General features: G+C 38.6%; 1 protein-coding gene across 1 annotated transcript in view; it reads left to right on the forward strand.

Annotated features, from left to right (window-relative positions):
- Window positions 1–20,000, forward strand: part of LOC115210908 (long-chain-fatty-acid--CoA ligase 5) — a 113,117-nt gene that overhangs the window by 60,933 nt on the left and 32,184 nt on the right. Inside the window, exons 9-15 of the mRNA XM_029779685.2 lie at window positions 1,851–1,902; window positions 5,291–5,364; window positions 6,974–7,051; window positions 7,741–7,875; window positions 10,808–10,887; window positions 12,287–12,437; window positions 17,709–17,781. Coding sequence (XP_029635545.1) covers window positions 1,851–1,902; window positions 5,291–5,364; window positions 6,974–7,051; window positions 7,741–7,875; window positions 10,808–10,887; window positions 12,287–12,437; window positions 17,709–17,781 — 643 coding nt within the window. The remainder of the gene's footprint in view (window positions 1–1,850; window positions 1,903–5,290; window positions 5,365–6,973; window positions 7,052–7,740; window positions 7,876–10,807; window positions 10,888–12,286; window positions 12,438–17,708; window positions 17,782–20,000) is intronic.

Genomic DNA, 20,000 nt, shown 5'->3' on the forward strand with positions numbered 1-20,000 from the left:
CCCTTGTTTACGGTTATTTTCAATACTTTTCTCACTGGATTAAGTGTTCATTTCTCTTTTTGTCTTCTGAAATTTTATTTTTGGATCTTCTATATATATGACGAATCTTCCTCAGTCTAGCTGTTTGTCTCTCTGCAAAGCGAAGAGCTGCATTATGGAACTGTTACTTTAACGAGATGTTTTATTTATTTATCACCCGACGAGATACATCCGCACCGCCGGATGCTCCTGTACCAGTTTTTGTGTGTCCCACAAGAGGAGTCGATGCTAGATATGTCGAAACAATTGTTGTGATTAATAATATATTCTTGTATATTCCATCTTCCGTCTTTCATTTGTTATTTACCTAACGATTACTGTGAAAGTAACTGTGCTTTACCAGTAAGCTACCTGGTATAAACCATTTGTTTTATTATCCATTATATATATATATATATATATATATATATATATATATATATATATATATATATATATCACCATGATCACCGTGACCGACCAGGCTACACATTGCTGGTCACAATGCGCTTCACATTGTTTTAGCCTTCAAATGACACCACCCTGCTGGCTAAGCGAGCAGGCCAACAGAAGAAAGAGTGAGAGAAAGTTGTAGCGAAAGAGTACAACAGGGGTCGCTACCAGCCCCTGCCGGAGCCTTGTAGAGCTTTGGGTGTTTTCGCTCAATAAACGCTCACAGCACCCGGTCTGGGAATTGAAACCGCAATCCTACGACTGCGAGTCCCCTGCCCTAACCACTAGGTCATTGCACCTCCACACACATATATATATATATATATATATATATATTATCATTTAATATAAATTTTCCATGCTGCATGCATGCATGTCTATGTTTGTCCTCCAACACCACTTGACAACCTTTGTTGGTATGTTTACGTCTTTGTAACTTAGCAGTTTGGCAAAAGAGACTGACAGAATAATACCAGGCTTGCAGAAAAAAAAAACAAGAGAAGTACTGGGTGGTGGGGTCGAAGGTTGTGCTCCAGTATGACCACTGTCTAATGACTGAAACAAAAGATAAGAGAAAAGATTAAAACTATCACTCCAACCATTATCTCTTCTGACACACCAGAGGCCTGAACCTTATCTCAACCTTCCATGAAGTTAAGTCCTTCAACTTTGATGATCACAGTCCTTTTTGGCTTTCATACTCGTGCCATTCTGTGTTTGTGTGTCAAGCACATATTACCTTGTGATATTCATTCTGATTGTTTGCCCTTTGAAGTTTGTATCCCACCAAGGCCAAATTTGCTTTTAATTCTTTCGATGTTGATAAAGTACCCATCCAGCGCTGGGTCAATTCTATCTTCCCTACTTTCTCTAATCTCTAAAAGAAATCAGAAACGTTCAAACCAAGAATTTCATGGGTTCTGCCAGGTCTAAAATAATAACTCATTTTGAAACTTTGGATCTTTTCACTTTGACCGGCAGATTTTTAAAATAATTTCTATGTAACTAAAAAATTTTATACTTCGTATACTGGTAGAATGTGCTTATAAAACCTTTTTTCTGTTGGCTTTATTGAGAAAATTCTGTAGTTTGTAACATATTTGTTGCTTAATTTCTTGCATTTCGGCAATTTCAACCAATCAATGACGTCTATTGAGGTGAATTCAATTTCTGCCGTAACATTTTCTGGTGGCGTCATTTTGTAACTAAAATTTTTTAATTACATAGAAATTATTTTTAAAATCTGCTGGTCAAAGTGAAAAGATCCGAAACTTTTGTTAAAATGAAATGCTCAAATGAAACTTATTTATGATAGTATAAATACATTAATTAATTAGTTTTAAAGTTCATAAATTCATCTCTTTATTTTTTTCTTTCAGCCACCAAAACCAGAAAATTTATTTTGCCTCTGTTACACAAGTGGTTCCACAGGTAAGTTTAGCATATATATATATCATAATTATCATCATCATCATCATCGTTTAACATCCGTTTTCCATGCTGGCATGGGTTGGGCAGTCTGGCAAGCTAGAAGGCGGCACCAGGCTCCAAACTGATTTGGCAAGGTTTCTACATATATATATATATATTTGTATATATACAACAGGCTTCTTTCAGTTTCCATCTACCAAATCCACTCACAAGGCTTTATATATATATATATATATATATATATATAGGGAGAGAAAGAGAGACAGACAGACAAACACTCTGACAAAGGCTAGCCAGCTGAAAGTTCAATGTCATTTCCACCCATGGTAATGAGACATGGTCCATGTCATGTGAATACGCAAAGGCTTGACAGAAATGATGCCAGGATGCTTCACTGGATGGGTAATGTTAAGTTTAGGACATTTACCCAGCCAAGGACAATAACACCACCCCCCTGCCCCAAGGACTATTACCCCTGAGGACAACAGATGCTGATTTAAATCTTCTTAATATATTGGAGAGGGGGTAATTAACCTAGTGGGGTAACTGTCCTAGGGGGTAGTTGTTGTTGGGGAGGATTGTCCTATGAGGTGGGTGGGGGTGTAATTGTCCTGATACAGTAATGTCAGTGTGCATACACCACAAAGTGTAAATGATTTGAAAGTAAAACTGGGTAAACGAGGCCTCAGATGTAGATGCAAGTGAGAAGACTGCACTGGTATGGCCATGTAATGCGTATGAATGAGGACGGTTGCTTATCAAGAGATGCTGATCTCTAATTGTGGAGGGCACATGTGGAAAGGGTAGACCAAGGAAGATGAGGGACGAAGTGGTGAGAAAGTGTCTTCGGATATTAGGTCCCACACAGGGGATGACAGGGGACCAAGATTCCCGGTGATTTGTTGTGCTTGAGATGACATGTCAAGCTAAGTAAAACCATGGTTGTCCTTGCATGCAGGCATGACCCCTGCATCCATCTTCAGCTGATCATTCCTAATCTTGTGGGCTCATGGGTGCCGGTGCCACATAAAAGTACGCATACCAGTGACCATAAGAACACTCATGTCAGTGCTGCATAAAATCACCCTGTACATTCCATAAAGGGGTTGGTATTAGGTAGGGCATCCAGCTGTAGAAGCTATGCCACAATAGACATCGCTTAAATATAATAATAATAATGAAATTATTGTATACAGTGCTCAGGTGCACCACAACTTGTCAAAAGTGCATATAAAGTATATGCAGTAATGTACAAATGTCTGGAAAGCGAACAGTGTATGAGTCAGATACATGCTTGCATGTAAATAGAGGGGAGAAAATCAGGTGTAGTGTTGGCGAATCTCAGGAAGCATGGAAGTTTAGAAGGATGCAGTGCTCCGACAACTAACAATGGATGCCGGCAGTTTGTTCCATGCTTCAGCAACTCTTAGCATTGGTAAGTAGCTTGCTTACAAACCACATGGTTCCAGGTTCAGTCCCTCTGTGTGGTACCTTGGGCAAGTGTCTTCTACTATAGCCTTGGGCCAACCAAAGTCTTGTGAGTAGATTTGGTAGATGGAAACTGAAAGAAGCCCGTCATATATATATATATGTGTGTGTGTGTATGTGTATATATATGTTTGTGTGTCTGTCTTTTTCCTCCCAACATCGCTTGACAACTGATGCTGATGTGTTTACGTACCTGTAACTTAGCGGTTCAGCAAAAGAGACCGATAGAATAAGTACTAGGCTTACAAAGAATAAGTCTTGGGGTCAGTTTGCTCAACTAAAGGCGATGCTAAACTAAAGCTGGCCAACTCCAGTCAAACTGTCCAACCCATGCCGGCATGGAAAGCAGATGTTAAATGGTGATTCATTATCATCATCTTCATCATAATATGTGTATGCATGTGTGTGTGTGTATGTGTGTGTAGGAAAAATACAGAGAAAAATTTGAAAATGAATAAAAATTTTCGCTTTTATATCCTTTTTGTGTAATTAAAACAAGTTATGTATGTATATATGTATAAACACATATGTATGTGTGTGTGTGTGTGTGTGTGCATGGTGTCTAAGTCACATATCTAGCTAGAGTCAAAGTAGGACAACGTTGTGCTGGGGGCACCCACTTACCCAGAAGCGCATGTTCATAGCCGTCCTCTTGTCCCAAGAAAAACATTTTCTTTTCCCCAATTGCCAGTTAATTCAACATACTGATTGTCAATTTCTAAAGATTACCTCCCCTTCTCACTTAATGTCAGCTGCTGTTGTCGCTGAAGATGAAATCAAGAAATCTATCTTGTATTTCATTTAGCCTACCTTTCTTTGGTTTGTTGTTCATATTCATGCTGCCAACCAATCTGAGGTGTTTCTCTTAACAACGCATTTGTGTGTGTGTGTGTGTTTGTGTGTGCATGTATGAATTATTGTCTATTTACCCTTACATCACAAGATAGTTGTAAACAACGCGTAGGAGTGGTTGTGTGGTAAGTAGCTTGCTTACCAACCACATGGTTCTGGGTTCAGTCCCACTGCATGGCACCTTGGGCAAGTGTCTTCTCCTATAGCCTCGGGCCAACCAAAGCCTTGTGAGTGAATTTGGTTGACGGAAACTGAAAGAAGCCCGTCGTATATATGTATATATATGTGCATATGTTTGTGTGTCTCCCTCAACATCGATTGACAACTGATGCTGGTGTGTTTACGTCCCTGTAACTTAGCTGTTTGGCAAAAGAGACCGATAGAATAAGTACTAGGCTTACAAAGAATAAGTCCTGGGGGCGATTTGCTCGACTAAAGGTGGTGCTCCAGCATGGCCACAGTCAAATGACTGAAACAGTAAAAGAGTAAAAGAGTAAGTGTCACAACTGTGTGAGTGGTGTCCTTTGTTTCCAATCTGCTGTGAAAACATGTCTGACCAAGGGAAATATTAGCATATTTGGAAACAAGTGAGGGTTAGGGACAGGTAAAGCACTCGGTCATAGAAAAATCACTCTCCACAAAATTCCACCTGACACATGCAAATATGGCAAAGCAGATAATAAAGCAATGATGATGGTGGTGGTGGTGGTGGTGGTGGTGGTGGTGGTGGTGGTGGTGGTGGTGGTGGTGATGGTGATTGTGATGGTGGTGGTGGTGGTGGTGGTGGTGGTGGTGGTGGTGGTGGTGGTGGTGGTGATGGTAATTGTGATGGTGGTGGTGGTGGTGGTGGTGGTGGTGGTGGTGGTGGTGGTGGTGGTGGTGGAGCAGAGGAGGTGGAGAGCAAAGCAAAAATTACATTATTCGCTATGTGCTTCCAATATGAAGCAGTAATGCATGACTTGAGGGAGATTTGATTCAAGACTCGGAGCATTTTTGTGGATATTTTATCAACTCTGCTTTAAAAATGGTTCTGTTTTTTATATTGCAGGTTTACCGAAAGGAGTCATCACGTCTCACCGAAATGTAACGAGTATGGTTGTATCAACTGAAATACTGATGAAAGTAAGTCATTGCACAGGATAACCACATTTTAAAACCATTTTTGTGACTTTTATTATATATTATCATCATTGTCATCGCCATCATCAGTGTTGTCATTGTTGTCATCGTTGTCTTCATCACCATCATTATCATTATCATCATTGTCATCGTCATCCTCATCATCATCATTATCACTATCATCATCATTGTCATCACTATCATCATCATCGTCATCATCATCATTATCAACACCATCATCATCATCATCATCATCACCATCATCATCAATATCATCACCATCATCATCAATATTATCACCATCATCATCACCATCATCACCATCATCATCACCATCATCATCATCAGCACCATTATCATCATCATTGTCATCATTATCATCATCATCATTATCAACACCACCATCATCATCATCACCATCATCATCATCAACACCACTATCATCATCGTCATCATCATCATCATCATTATCGTCATCATTATCATCATCATCATCATCATCAACACCATCATCATCATTGTCATCATTATCATCATAATCATCATCATCATCATCATCATCATCAACACCACCATCATCATCGTCATGATCTTCATCATCATCATCATTGCCATCGTCATCAACCTCATTGACATTCTCACTGTTCTCATTATCACTAAAATCTACACCCCACACACACACAGAAGCAGGATGCTCATGTAGAGTTAAAAGTGAAGGCCCAGTCAGGAAAAGAGGGAGGTCGATGCAACTTTGAGGCTGTGGTGGCATCTGGCAGCAACAGCAACAATGGCAGAAATGGCAGCAGCAGGACCACCAGCAGCACATCCAGCAGTAACAGCAGTGATAGCAACAGCAACACCGACAGCAGCAGTAATATGTCCAGCAGCAAAAACAGCAATGATAGAGTGACAGTAACAATAGCACCAGTACCCATAATGCAAGGGCTCATATACAGAAATATATATGTTGGAGCAATGGAGAGCCCCTTTAAGTGGTGACTAAAAAACCACAGGTTCTTGTTTTTAGGATCCCAGAGAGGCATTACATTCTATCTTTGGCCAACTTTGTGTTGAAAAGAATAGGGTATACCATACAGGATTAAATGGAAGCTCCTGGAACAACCTGTACTATACCTCAATGGGAGCAGAGGATACACACTTTACTTGACTGAAAGGGCCAAGATCCTAAAAACATTTCCTTGATCCCAGGGGCCTTCTTAAATTCCAAAAGTGAGATGTTTAGCCAGTGCTCTCATGAGAGAAAATTTATGTTAGAGAAATGGAGTTCCCAACTTGCTGACTACTGAATGGAAATTATATATAAACTGACCCTTGCCAGACACAACTAGAACTGGTGGAAAGGAGATAACTCAGTCTCACCTTGAAGGGGTTTTGCTTCAAAGAATTGTGTTTCAGGTTTTTTTTTCACATCCTTGGTTAGGTGCCAGCAGGTATGATGAGTCACTGATTTTACTAAGAGCATAATAAGTGCAAAACTAATGGTGACTTTCTTACCAACTATAACCAACAACTACATTAAATATATACATATATATGTGTGTGTATATACATACACATATATACCTTAATCAAATGACATTATTTCTTTCAGGGCCACAATCCTTATAATCCAGACACAGTCAACTTTTCTTATCTACCATTACCACATGCATTTGAAAGATTAAATCAGGTAAATAGCTAGATAATTTCTTTGAAATTGTATTATGTTAATCCAAATAAAAATATGCAGACTTGACATTCTGGCCATTGTATAAACTATTCTATCATACATTAAAACAACTTTGTCCATATTCTTTTCTATTCTAGGCACAAGGTCCGAAATTTTTGGGGAGGGGGGCAGTCGATTAGATCGATCCCAGTATGCAACTGGTATTTAATTTATCGATACCAAAGGGATGAAAGCAAAGTCAAACTCGGCAGTATTTCAACTCAGAATGTAAAGACAGATAAAATACCGCTAAGCATTTTGCCCGACATGCTAACATTTCTGCGAGTTTGCTGCCTTTGAATAATTTTTTATACTCTAGGCACAAGGCCAGAAATTTTAGGTGATGCTGGTGTGTTTATGTCCTCGTCACTTAGCGGTTCGGCAAGAGAGACTGATAAAATAAGTACTAAGCTTACAAAGAATAAGTCCTGGGGTCGATTTGCTCGACTAAAGGCAATGCTCCAGCATGGCCACAGTCAAATGACTGAAACAAGTAAAAGAATAAAAGAATAAAAATTGTATTCAAAAATTGTTAAAATATTGTGCATAAATTTTAACAGCATAATCTTATATGGGTCCCCAAGTGTCATACAAGCCCCAGGTCCATAACTACTGTTACATACCTAAAACCATATTTTCATCTTTTTCAGTTACTGACGTATACTAAAGGTGGCAGAATTGGCTTTTTTCAAGGAGATGTTAAAAAGTTATTTGATGACCTCCAGGAATTGAAACCAACAATATTCACAGCAGTTCCACGAATTTTGAATCGTGTCTACGATAAAGTAAGTGAATCATGCATATTTGAGAACACACATAAATCCATTTCTTAGTTTAGAATATAGGTTCTCAAAGTGGGCGCTACTACCCACTGGTGGGCGTTGAGATGGTCCGGATGGGAGCTGGTGCCTAAGGGGGCAGTATAGAAAAAGGAAGCATTGAGAGGAAGGTAGTGGTGCACCTGAGCACTGTATACAATAATTTCATTATTTATATTTATCATTATTATTATTATTATTATCATGCACTGCTTTCCTCCATCTTGAGAAATCTGGTGTGAAGTTTACCATTCCATTTTCCAAGATTTATATTTTAAGCACTCATTAGGAATCTATCCATGTGCCTGGATATGTATAACTACTAGTACATGTATACCTAGGTGGATTAAAATACATCTAACATCTACACTACCTGTATATCGCATTATCCCCACATGAGCCAGGAGAAACCCCATTGTAACTATAATTAACACCATATGGTTACAAAGTTACAATCGTTGCAACTTAACAATCTGATGTACTCTTACTCTCTCTTTTACTTGTTTCAGTCATTTGACTGCGGCCATGCTGGAGCACCACCTTTAGTCGAGCAAATCGCTCCCAGGACTTATTCTTTGTAAGCCTAGTACTTATTCTATCGGTCTCTTTTGCCAAACCGCTAAGTTACGGGGACGTAAACACACCAGCATCGGTTGTAAGCGATGTTGTTGGGGGGGAGGAAGGACAAACACAGACACACATATATATATATATACATATGCATATATACAACAGGCTTCTTTCAGTTTCCCTCTACCAAATCCACTCGCAAGGCTTTGGTCAGCCCGAGGCTATAGTGGAAGACACTTGCCCAAGATGCCACACAGTGGGACTGAACCCGGAACCTTGTAGTTTGTAAGCAAGCTACTTACCACACAGCCACTCCTACGCCTATATAATACAACATATGGTTATTTACGTTCCCTAAGTTATACCGTAACATGAATACTTTCTGCTTATATCCGGAATTGATAATAATCTCAACCTAACTTTTAGTGTCTATGAATGGTTTACATATGAATTTTGCAATACACAGTTATTCCCCTTCAACTATAGTCTACAAGCCTAAGTATACTTCAACTCAGACATGTGCACGTTAATTATCCTTGTATTTCAGACTTTACTCGTAAGTTTGAAATTAATAATAATAATGATAATAATGAAATTATTGTATACAGTGCACAGGTGCACCACGACTTGTCAAATGTGCGTATAAAGTCATAGGCAGTAATGTACAGTGAACAGTGAACAGTGTATGAGTCAGATACATGATTGCGTGTGTATGGAGGGGAGATAATCAGGTGTAGTGTTGGCGAATCTCAGGAAGCATGTAAGTTTTGAAGGATGCAGTGCTCCGACAACTAACAACTGATGCCAGCAGTTTGTTCCATGCTTCAGCAACTCTTAACAGGAAAAAATGTTTCCGAAAGTCATGGGAGCTGTGCTGTTTTCTGACTTTGTAAACATGTCCCCGGGTGTTAGACAGGTGGAGTTTGAAAAGGTGCTCAGAGTTATTGTTTGTAAGACTTAATACTCAGACCTACCCATAACGTAATAACACTTCATAAACACTATTCTAGTATATGTCTCAGCTAAGCATCTTAGTACGATAATATACAATCAGACTACTCTTCTATGATAGAACCCATTAGCTTCTGTTTATCATTTATTTACTCTTCAATTAATCGCTTCTCCCTCCACGACTCTTGTATGAGTTCAGCAAAAGAGACCGATAGAATAAGTACTAGACTTATAAAGAATAAGTCTTGGGGGTCGATTTGCTCAACTAAAAGTGGTGCTCCAGCATGGTCGCAGTCAAATGACTGAAGCAAGTAATATATATATGTATGTATGTATGTATGTATGGGGTCGCTAAATTAAGATAAATAAATTTCTATATCTGAATGAGTGCATTTGTAGGTAGTATCTTCCCCTGAAGACATTGGCTGTCATACCTGTATAGTGCCATGTAGTTGATGAAATACTAACAACAAACTGTGACACCATGTGACCTTTCTGAACCAATCATAACCAATCTACCTGTAATAACATCTGATTTTTCCCAACTCATCTCTTATTCAAATTTCCATTTGCTGAGGATTAGCATTCCACTTTGAAACTTAAAGTACCAAGGATTTTGAATCAAACTGTTTGATCCATACATGTAACTCCCAATAAATGTGTTGAGTGCCCTTCTTTCGGTTGACCACTCACCTGTCATCATCATCATCATCATCATCGTTTAACGTCTGCTTTCCATGCTAGCATGGGTTGGACGATTTGACTGAGGTCTGGTGAACCATATGGCTGCACCAGACTCCAATCTGATCTGGCAGAGTTTCTACAGCTGGATGCCCTTCCTAATGCCAACCACTCCAAGAGTGTAGGGGATGCTTTTATGTGTATATATACATATATACATGTATTGATATATAAGATGTATATGTATGCTATTAAGGTTCTCATTTTGTTAAATGAATAAATAATCCAACATTCTAATATCCGAAAGTTGATGAACAAACTAAATTTGTTTCTCCATTTTCTTATTTGTATTATAAATTTACGGTAAAAATATTTCTTTACATTCACCTGTTTAATACAATAAAAGAGTTAATTGCATTGCAATTAAAAACATTTATGTATTAAGAATCTGGGTACTTTACCAACAGTATATTGGATAAATGATATCACTTAGTGGGTCACACCCATAACCCCTAACTTACTTTGTGGTATATATATACATATATATACATATATATATATATATATATATATAGAGAGAGAGAGAGAGAGAGAGATGGACGGACGGACGGTCAGATGGATGAATGGATGGACAGATGCATGGATGGACGGACATAGCTGTATTGTTGATTCTTGTCTGTTTTAATTCTTCCTCAAGATACACAATGAACTCAAAAGTCCCATCAAAATGAAAATTCTGGAATGGGCATTGAGAAGTAAACAAGCTGAGGTCGAAAAGTAAGTATGTTTCCATTCACATTATTATCGTTATTGTTGTTGTTGTTGCTGTTGTTGTTGTTGTTGTTGTTGTTGTTGTTGTTGTTGTTGTTGTTATTGAAGCATCATACAGTTTTCCTTTCACTCTTAGAGAGAGTCCTTTTGTTGCCAACAGAGGTTATAACTCTCTGAACTTCCTCTATCTTATTCTTATTCAAGAAACAGTACTTTCAGAGCATCCTCCACTATTGCTAATTTGGTCACCAAGATAACAGAAACTTGTGATTCCACTGCACCACTTATGTCTCCATAGCTTACATTGGGTACAGCGAATGGAATTACTTCCGACTCCTTTCCTACATAATGAGCAGGACCCATTTACGTGACAGAAAGGGAGTCTTATCTGCTTCTTGGATGGTACCTGTGGAAGAGGGAGACCCAGAAAGATATGGGATGAAGTTGTGAGGACCAATCACAAGATGTTGGGCCTCATGGAAGAAATGACAATGGACCGAGATGTCTGGCAATATGAAATTCTTGAGAAGACCAACCCATGTCAGAAAAACTGAGTTCTAGAAGTGCTGTGTTCCACCCACCCATAACAATAAAACATTCCACACTTCCTACCCCAACAAACCAAACTACATCTCTTCTCTTCATCATATTTCCTCTTCCATGCACTATGCTTATCTCTCACTCCCCAACCCTGTCCTCACTCCTCTGTCTACTGTATCGTTGCTATCCCACAATCCCCACCTCCTCTATATACCCGATATCAAATGTTATTACAAGTAGATTGGCTGTGATTGGTTGAGAAAGGTCACGTGGTGTCATTGCATTCTCCACCGCCACACTCTGTGCATGCATGTGAGGTCCCTACTCCCTATTCAAATCCCAACTCCTTTTGGGTGTTTATCCTGGAACTTTGCCAACATGTTTCTCCTGCTCTCCCTTGCATGCTTGTTGCCTTCTGCTCTCTCTCCCAAGACACCCGATGAAGGCTAGAGGATATATCAGCCGAATCGTTGTGTTAACAATAAATAAGATGAGGACAAATATCTGTCAAATGTAAATAATGTACATCTCTCTTTGTGTTCTGCATTCAAATCAATCCACAACAACTTTACTTTTCAGCTTGACAATATGGATAAAATCAGTAATAATATTTTTTAAGAGTCAATGAATTGATTATGCTCTGCTCTTTTAAGAGTCAATGAATTAATTATGCTCCACTCTTTTCAGAGTCAAAGAATTGATTATGCACTGCTCTTTTAAGAGTCAATGAATTGATTATGCTCTGCTCTTTTAAGAGTCAATGAATTGATTATGCTCCACTCTTTTAAGAGTCAATGAATTGATTACGCTCCACTCTTTTAAACGTTTGTTCTAATGCTATGATAATTTTTTTTTTCTTCTGCAGAGGAATTTTTCGAAATAATTCCTGGTGGGATATACTGATATTGAAAAAAATCCAAACTTTATTTGGTGGCAATATAAAATACCTTGTTATAGGATCAGCCCCTATTTTGGCAAAGATTTTGAACTTTTTCCGTTATGCTTTGGGTTGCCAGGTAAGCTTAAGATACATTTCTTTAAATACTAGGTGGTATCAAAATGTTCCCAGACTAGTTTTGTAGCATGCCAACAGATGGCAGCACATGGTTGCATGCCCAGTAAGAACTAGGAGTGACCTCGATGAGAGAGTGTGCTGTGTGATATCACTGTGTTTACTTTGCAAGTTGTGAAATTTGGGTTTTTGTGATTGTGTGTTTGCAGTAGTCTGTGATTTTGTCATGGACAGGAGCAAAGAGCCAACATGAAATTTTGCGTTAAACTTGGGAAGTCTGCTACAGAGACATTGAGCATTCTTTAGCAAGCTTGCAGCAACAAGGCAATTGGTCATATGCAAGGTTTCTAGTGGCACAAGCACTTCAAAAGTGGAAGAAAACATCTTTGGAAGACAATGAGTGATCCATGCAGGCAATCGTAACTTCTGAATTGAACATGTGGCACATCTCTGCCAAGTTTGTCCCTCACCTGCTGACCACTGAGCAGAAAAAACATTGCATCGAAGTCAGTCAAGATCTCTGTCAGTGTGCTGTTGATGATCCATGTTTCATGTCAAGGATCATCAACAGTGATGAGGGTTGACACATAAGGGTATGACCCTGAGATGGAGCAGCAGTCATCACAATGGAAGAGCCCTTCACTTCCACAACTGATGAAGCCATGACAGGGAGGCAACTCAGTCAAGAGAATTCTCATAGACTTTTTCTTTCAACATCTGCAGTACTGTGCATCGGAAATTCACTCTCCATGGCCAGAGCATCAATCGAGAGTTCTACTGCAATGCTTTGAAGCACTTGAGAGAGGACATTTGGCGAAAGCAATCAGATCAGTGGAGCACAAAGAAATGGATTCTTCATGATGACAATCTACCCTGTTACTCAGCTCTTCTCACTTGAGAGTTTCTTGCCAAAAACAACAGGGTATCACTTCTGTACCCACCCTGTTCACCTGATTTAGCATGAGAGCACTTCCAGCCCTTCCCCCAACATGAACATTAAGTACCAGTTTACGCACTGGGGTCGATGTAATCAAATTGTCCCCTCCCCAAAGTTTCAGGCCTTGTGCCTATAGTAGAATGGATTTGCTTATTTGAGTAGAAAGGATTATAGTTATTAGGAGTGATAAGTAGCAAAACCAGTAAAGAGATTATTTCTCTGTACATTGTTATCTCTCTTTGTGTTCTGCATTCAAATCACTCCACAACAACTTTACTTTTCAGCTTGACAATATGGATAAAATCAGTAACACTATATTTTTAAGAGTCAATGAATTGATTATGCTCCACTCTTTTAAGAGTCAACAAATTGATTATGCTCCACTCTTTTAAGAGTCAACGAATTGATTATGCTCCACTCTTTTAAGAGTCAACAAATTGATTATTCTCCACTCTTTAAAGAGTCAATGAATTGATTATGCTCCACTCTTTTAAGAGTCAACAAATTGATTATGCTCCACTCTTTTAAGAGTCAACAAATTGATTATTCTCCACTTTTTAAAGAGTCAAGGAATTGATTATGCTCCACTCTTTTAAGAGTCAACAGATTGATTACGCTCCACTCTTTAAAGAGTCAACGGATTGATTATGCTCCACTCTTTTAAGAGTCAACGAATTGATTATGTTCTGCTCTTTTAAGAGACAAGAAATTGATTATGCTCCACTCTTTTAAGAGTCAATGAATTAATTATACTCCAGTCTTTTAAAAGTCAACGAATTGATTATGCAGCTCAAAGGTCACCATCTAACATTGTTGTTGACATCAAGAACAAATCACAGAAGGTCCTCAACTCACTTACAGGAAACAACTTCCAGGCCAGATTCCAAAAATGGCAGGAAGGCTGGAATTGGTGCATTGCTGTGCAAGGTGACTATTTAGAAGGAAATTATGTTAAAACTTTGCTAAATAAGTTATTTTTTTATTAAACATAACCAACCAGTCCAGGAATTATTTGATACCACCCCATAAATCTTCTTTGTGGATTTGACTATGAGGTACACCTTACAATAAACTACAAATTCTAACCTCTTGTCTAATTTACCTTTCTTTGCACCAATGTTAATGTTCTTATGCAGTTTGTTGGCATTTCTATAGACTTCAGTGATATTATTTACATTATTTACATTGGATGGATGTATCCTCATCTTCTCTGTTGTTACCACATTTCGGCTGATTTACTCTCCAGCCTTCATCAGGTGCCCTGGTAGAATTTTGAACCTAACCTTGGGTTCTTATTCTAAAGGTATTTTTTACTGATGTTGTTGTTATTATTATTATTATTATTATTATTATTATTATTATTATTTGATATTTATTATTATTATTATTATTATTATTATTATTATTATTTGATATTTATTATTACTATTACTATTATTATTATTATTATTATTATTATTAATTATTATTATTATTATTATTATTATTACTGAGTGAGTGAGCAGTGCATGCCATAAAAGTGACACTGGGGTAACATATATGAAGCCCAGTATCCGCATCATGACTACCCGTCTGATAAGGGTACACCAGGCAGATGCATCACAACCATATGTGCATGACATGGTGATCTCATATCAAGATAAACAGCGCATGACCTTGCAGGTGGGGCCCAGTTAGAATTTTCTTCTGGTCAAGTAGCCCATCCTGCTCAAAAGGTCCCTGAATAAGGATTGTTTAAGGATGTTGAACAAACCATTCATGTTTCCAGAGGTGAATTATCCAAACCTCTAAGAATTCCTTTCAACACACAGCTATGATGCTCCCTCACTACTTCTGCTTGTGATCAGAAATGCACATATTGTCAGCCACTAAGGGACATGGTCAACTGGTTAAGGTCAAACAACGGACAACCAAATCTGTGATATTGAGCAGAATATTTGCTGCAGCCCATCTTTTATACCAAGACAAAACAATGTTCATGATAACACTTCCAATCAGTTAAGATCAGAAACCAAGAGAGCCACTATTATTATTATTATTATTATTATTATTATTTATTCAAGGCACTGTCTGGAACTGAACTCAGAATCTTGGGCTTAGTAGTCCATGCTCTTAACCATTATGCTATATGCCCGTCAACACATATCCATCCAATGTAAATAAATAATGCAAATAATGTACAGAATTCCTCATTTTTACAATACAGAACAGTATTTAGTGATATTATTATTAAGCAGCAGTTTATATTGGTTATGATCTTCTTTCTGTGAAGGCACATGGCTTAGTGGTTAGGGGATTCAGCTCACAGCCGTAAGGTCATGAGTTCAATTCCCACCAACACATTGTGTCCTTGAGCAAGACACTTTATTCTGCATTGCTTCAGTCCACTCAGCTGGCAAAAATGAGTTGTACCTGTATTTCAAAGGACCAGCCTTGTCACATTCTGTGTCATGCTGAATCTCTCTGAGAACTACGTTAAGAGAATACATGTCTGTGGAATACTCAGCCACTTGCACATTAATTTCAAGAGCAACTGGAACTCTTGTCATCATAACTGACAAGGTGCCAGTTTCAGTAAAAATTCTCCTTCCTTCATATAGGTTGTATCTTTTATCAGAAAATATAAAGTAACTTGTGGTAGTTTTACATCCGTTTATGTCATTGCCAAGAACAAACTTGGAGACAGCATTAAGAAATTTAAGACTACCGCTAATATCCTTGTGGAGGCACTTCGCTTTGTGGTTAGCATAGTGGTTCTCAACCTTTTCACTACCGAGGACCCTTTTATTTAAATGAGTTATCCCATGGACCCTAGGATATTAAAAGGTCCTTTTATATATATATCATCGTCATCATCGTTTAACATCCATTTTCCATGCTGGCATGAGTTGGACGGTTCGACTGGGGTCTGGAAAACCAGGAGGCTGCACCAGGCCCCAATTTGATCTGGTAGTGTTTCTAAAGCTGGATGCCCTTTCTAACGCAAACCACTCTGAGAGTGTAGTGGGTGATTTTTACCTGCCACCAGCACAGAAGCATAGGAGCTAGCATCGACCATAATCAGAGGGTGCTCTTTACATGCCACCGGCACAAAAGCCAGTCAAAGCGGCACTGGCATCGGCCATGTTTGGATGGTGCTTTTTACGTACTACCAGCACAGGGGTCACAACTACAATTTCCATTTGATTTGATTTTAATATTGCTATATATATATATATATATATATATATATATATATATATATGTGGAGGCACATAAGATTGTGGTTTCAATTCCTGGACTGGGTGACGCGTTGTGTTCTTGAGCAAAACACTTCATTTCACATTGCTCCAGTCCACTCATATCGCTTTGAGTTAATCCTGTGTTATCTTGTAGCTTCAAGATTTTGATGATATGGTTGTTTATTTCTAGAATGACATTGTAGGGTAGGTGTGAGAGGCCAGATCTGGTGAATTTGAACTTAAAACAGGTGGAATATTTTGGCTGGATATGACCAGTTTAAATGCTAAAGGGTTAAGCTGGTATTAGGAATTTTTATTTTGTTGGTTTAGGATTAGTGAAGGTGCATGGCTCAGTGGTTAGAGCATCGAGCTTATGATCATGAGGTTGTGAGTTCGAATCCCAGACTGGGCTGCATGTTGTGTCCTTGGGCAAGACACTTTATTTCACGTTGCTCCAGTTCACTCAGCTGTAGAAATGAGTTGTGATGTCACAGGTGCCAAGCTGTATCTGCTGTTGCTTTTCCCTTGATTAACACTGGTCGCGTGGAGAGCGCAGGCAAGTATGCATGGGCGACTGCTAGTCTTCCATAAAACAACCTTGCCCGGACTAGGTGCAATCCCATGGTCAGTCATGACCAAAGGTGGTCTCAAAGTGAAGCAGTAATAAAACATTATAAAAAAAGAATCAGCTGCTTTACAGCCACATGGTTCAGGGTTCAATCCCACTGCGTGGCTCATTGAGCAATTAACTTCCACCCCAGCCCCAGTCTGACCAACGTCTTGTGAGCAAATTTGATAAATGGAATCTGTGAGGAATCCTATCGCATGTGTGTGTGTGTGTGTGTGTGTGTGTGTATGTCCGCCACCAAATGCATCTGTATTATTACTAGGATATCTGTTTTGATGCTGGAAAATTTCAGTAAACCAAAACCATGGGTTAATTGTGATTTCCAAATAAGGATTTTTTTCATTTGCAGTATTAATACATGTTGGGCTCCATTGTCAACTTCAGTGTTTCCTATTTCCCATTTCCTTTCTCTCAACGATCCAAATATTTCACGCAGACTCACAAATATATATATATATATATCTTTTTTTTCTGTACACTTACTTGTAGGTATATGAAGGTTATGGCCAAACGGAAAGCACGGGAATAGTCTCAATAACTCTTCCAGGTGAATGTGATGCAGGTACGGTATAACATATTGAGTTTGAATTTAGTGGATGCAACTTTACAGCAAAAACATCAGAAAAGAATGCCACTTCCTAAAATAATTCCAAATACACACACACACACACACACACACACACATATTATGCATTGGTTTCGAATTTTGGTACAAGGGGATAAGTCAATTACTTCGACCCCAGTACTCAAGTGGTACTTATTTTATTGACCCTGAAAGAATAAAAGGAAAAGTGGGCTTTGATGGAATTTGAACTCTGCCAGAGCGGCTAACTGGCTTCCATGCCAGTGGCACATAAAAAGCTCCATTCGAGTGTGATCATTACAAGCATCGCCTTACTGGCACCTGTGCCGGTGGCATGTGTAAAAAGATTTGAGCGAGGTTGTTGCCAGTACCGCCTGACTGGCCCCCATGCTGGTGGCATGTAAAAGCACCCACTACACTCTCAGAGTGGTTGGCATTAGGAAAGACATCTAGCTGCAGAAACTCTGCCAGATCAAGATTGAAGCCTGGTGCAGCCATCTGGTTCACCAGCCCTCAGTCAAACTCATCCAACCTATGCTAGCATGGAAAGCGGACGTTAAACAATGATGATGATGATGATAAAGTGACGACAGATAAAATGCTGTCAAGCATTCTGCCCAACATGCTTACAATTCTGCCAGCTCACTGCCTAGTATGTATGCGTCTGTGTGGGTATATTTATATATATATATATATATAATGGAAATACCTGGAAGGAGGGTATGTAGCATGCGATCAGTGCATTGACCATGACAAAGTTATCATGGTGATACCTGCTCAGAGGCCTACACAATGTGCATGGAGAGGAGTGTATGAGCCACATACAAGTGTACGAGTGGTTCAAACATTTCCAAGATGGAAAAAATGTCAATATTGACAAACGTTTTGGGAGACCTGCAACTAGCAGAACTGAGAAAAACATCGCAGATGTGCATGCAGCTGTGAGGAGAAATCATCGAATCACCATCCATGAGTTATCAGAGGATGTGCAAATTAGTTACAGTTCAGTTCATTCCCCTATCACTGAAGATTTGGGCATGAAAACCGTGTCTGCCAAGTTTGTGTCAAAACTGCTTTCAGCTGACCAAAAGGGCACTAGGGTTTCAGTTGCACAAAGATCTCCTTGATTGTGTTGAGAAAGATGAACATGTTTTGAAAACTTTGCATAGGCCTCTCAGCAGGTATTGCCAAGCTTTTGACAAAATTTGATGCAGTTTCTCTGTCATGGTCAATGCGACGATCACACAAAACCACAATCTTACAATCATGAGACCAACACCCTAACCACTAAGCCACATGCTTCCACACACACACACACACACACACACACACACATATATATATATATTATATATATATATATATATATATATACACATATATAGTGAGAGAGAGAGAGAAGCAAAAAAATGGAGAGTATCAATATGTGGTATTTATCAACTTTTAGACATTATATTATGTCAATTTATTTATTTACTAAAAGGACAATTATGACAATATACATACATGTATAACATATTATGCTTTACATATATAATATATAAAATATAAAGATACCAGTAGTTATTAAAATACTAACATACAGGAATAGAAATTGGGATAATATCTTACAGCTGTTTCAGCCAAGAGGCAATAATACCTCATTCTACTTCTTATCCCTCCAGTAGACTGAAGTAATTAGTAGATGAAATTGAGGTACTTGGGTGTTTCTCTAGGCTTTGTCAGAGATTTTAGAAAGTACATAAGGTTAAGTTATAAATATAAATACACACATATATACATACTTTTACATATACATATAACATAAATATACATAAATATATATACCTACACTCGGAAACATTTTTTCATGCTAAGAGTTGCTGAAGCATGGAACAAACTGCCAGCATCAGTTGTTAGTTGTCGGAGCACTGCATCCTTCAAAACTTCCATGCTTCCTGAGATTCACCAACACTACACCTTATTTTCTCCCCTCCATACACACGCAAGCATGTATCTGACTCATACACTGTATACAATGATTTCATTATTATTTTAAATGTACATGCATATGTGTATGTATATGCATACAAATGAATCAATTATTATTATTATTATTCCCTCTCTCTCTTTAGGAGAGGCACAAGCACCTACACGCACATACGCACACACGGCAGTAACTTCCACCTACCGAATTCAATCACAAAGCTCCGGTCAGC

Source organism: Octopus sinensis, linkage group LG4 (assembly GCF_006345805.1).
Source record: "Octopus sinensis linkage group LG4, ASM634580v1, whole genome shotgun sequence".
Classification (NCBI taxonomy): domain Eukaryota; kingdom Metazoa; phylum Mollusca; class Cephalopoda; order Octopoda; family Octopodidae; genus Octopus; species Octopus sinensis.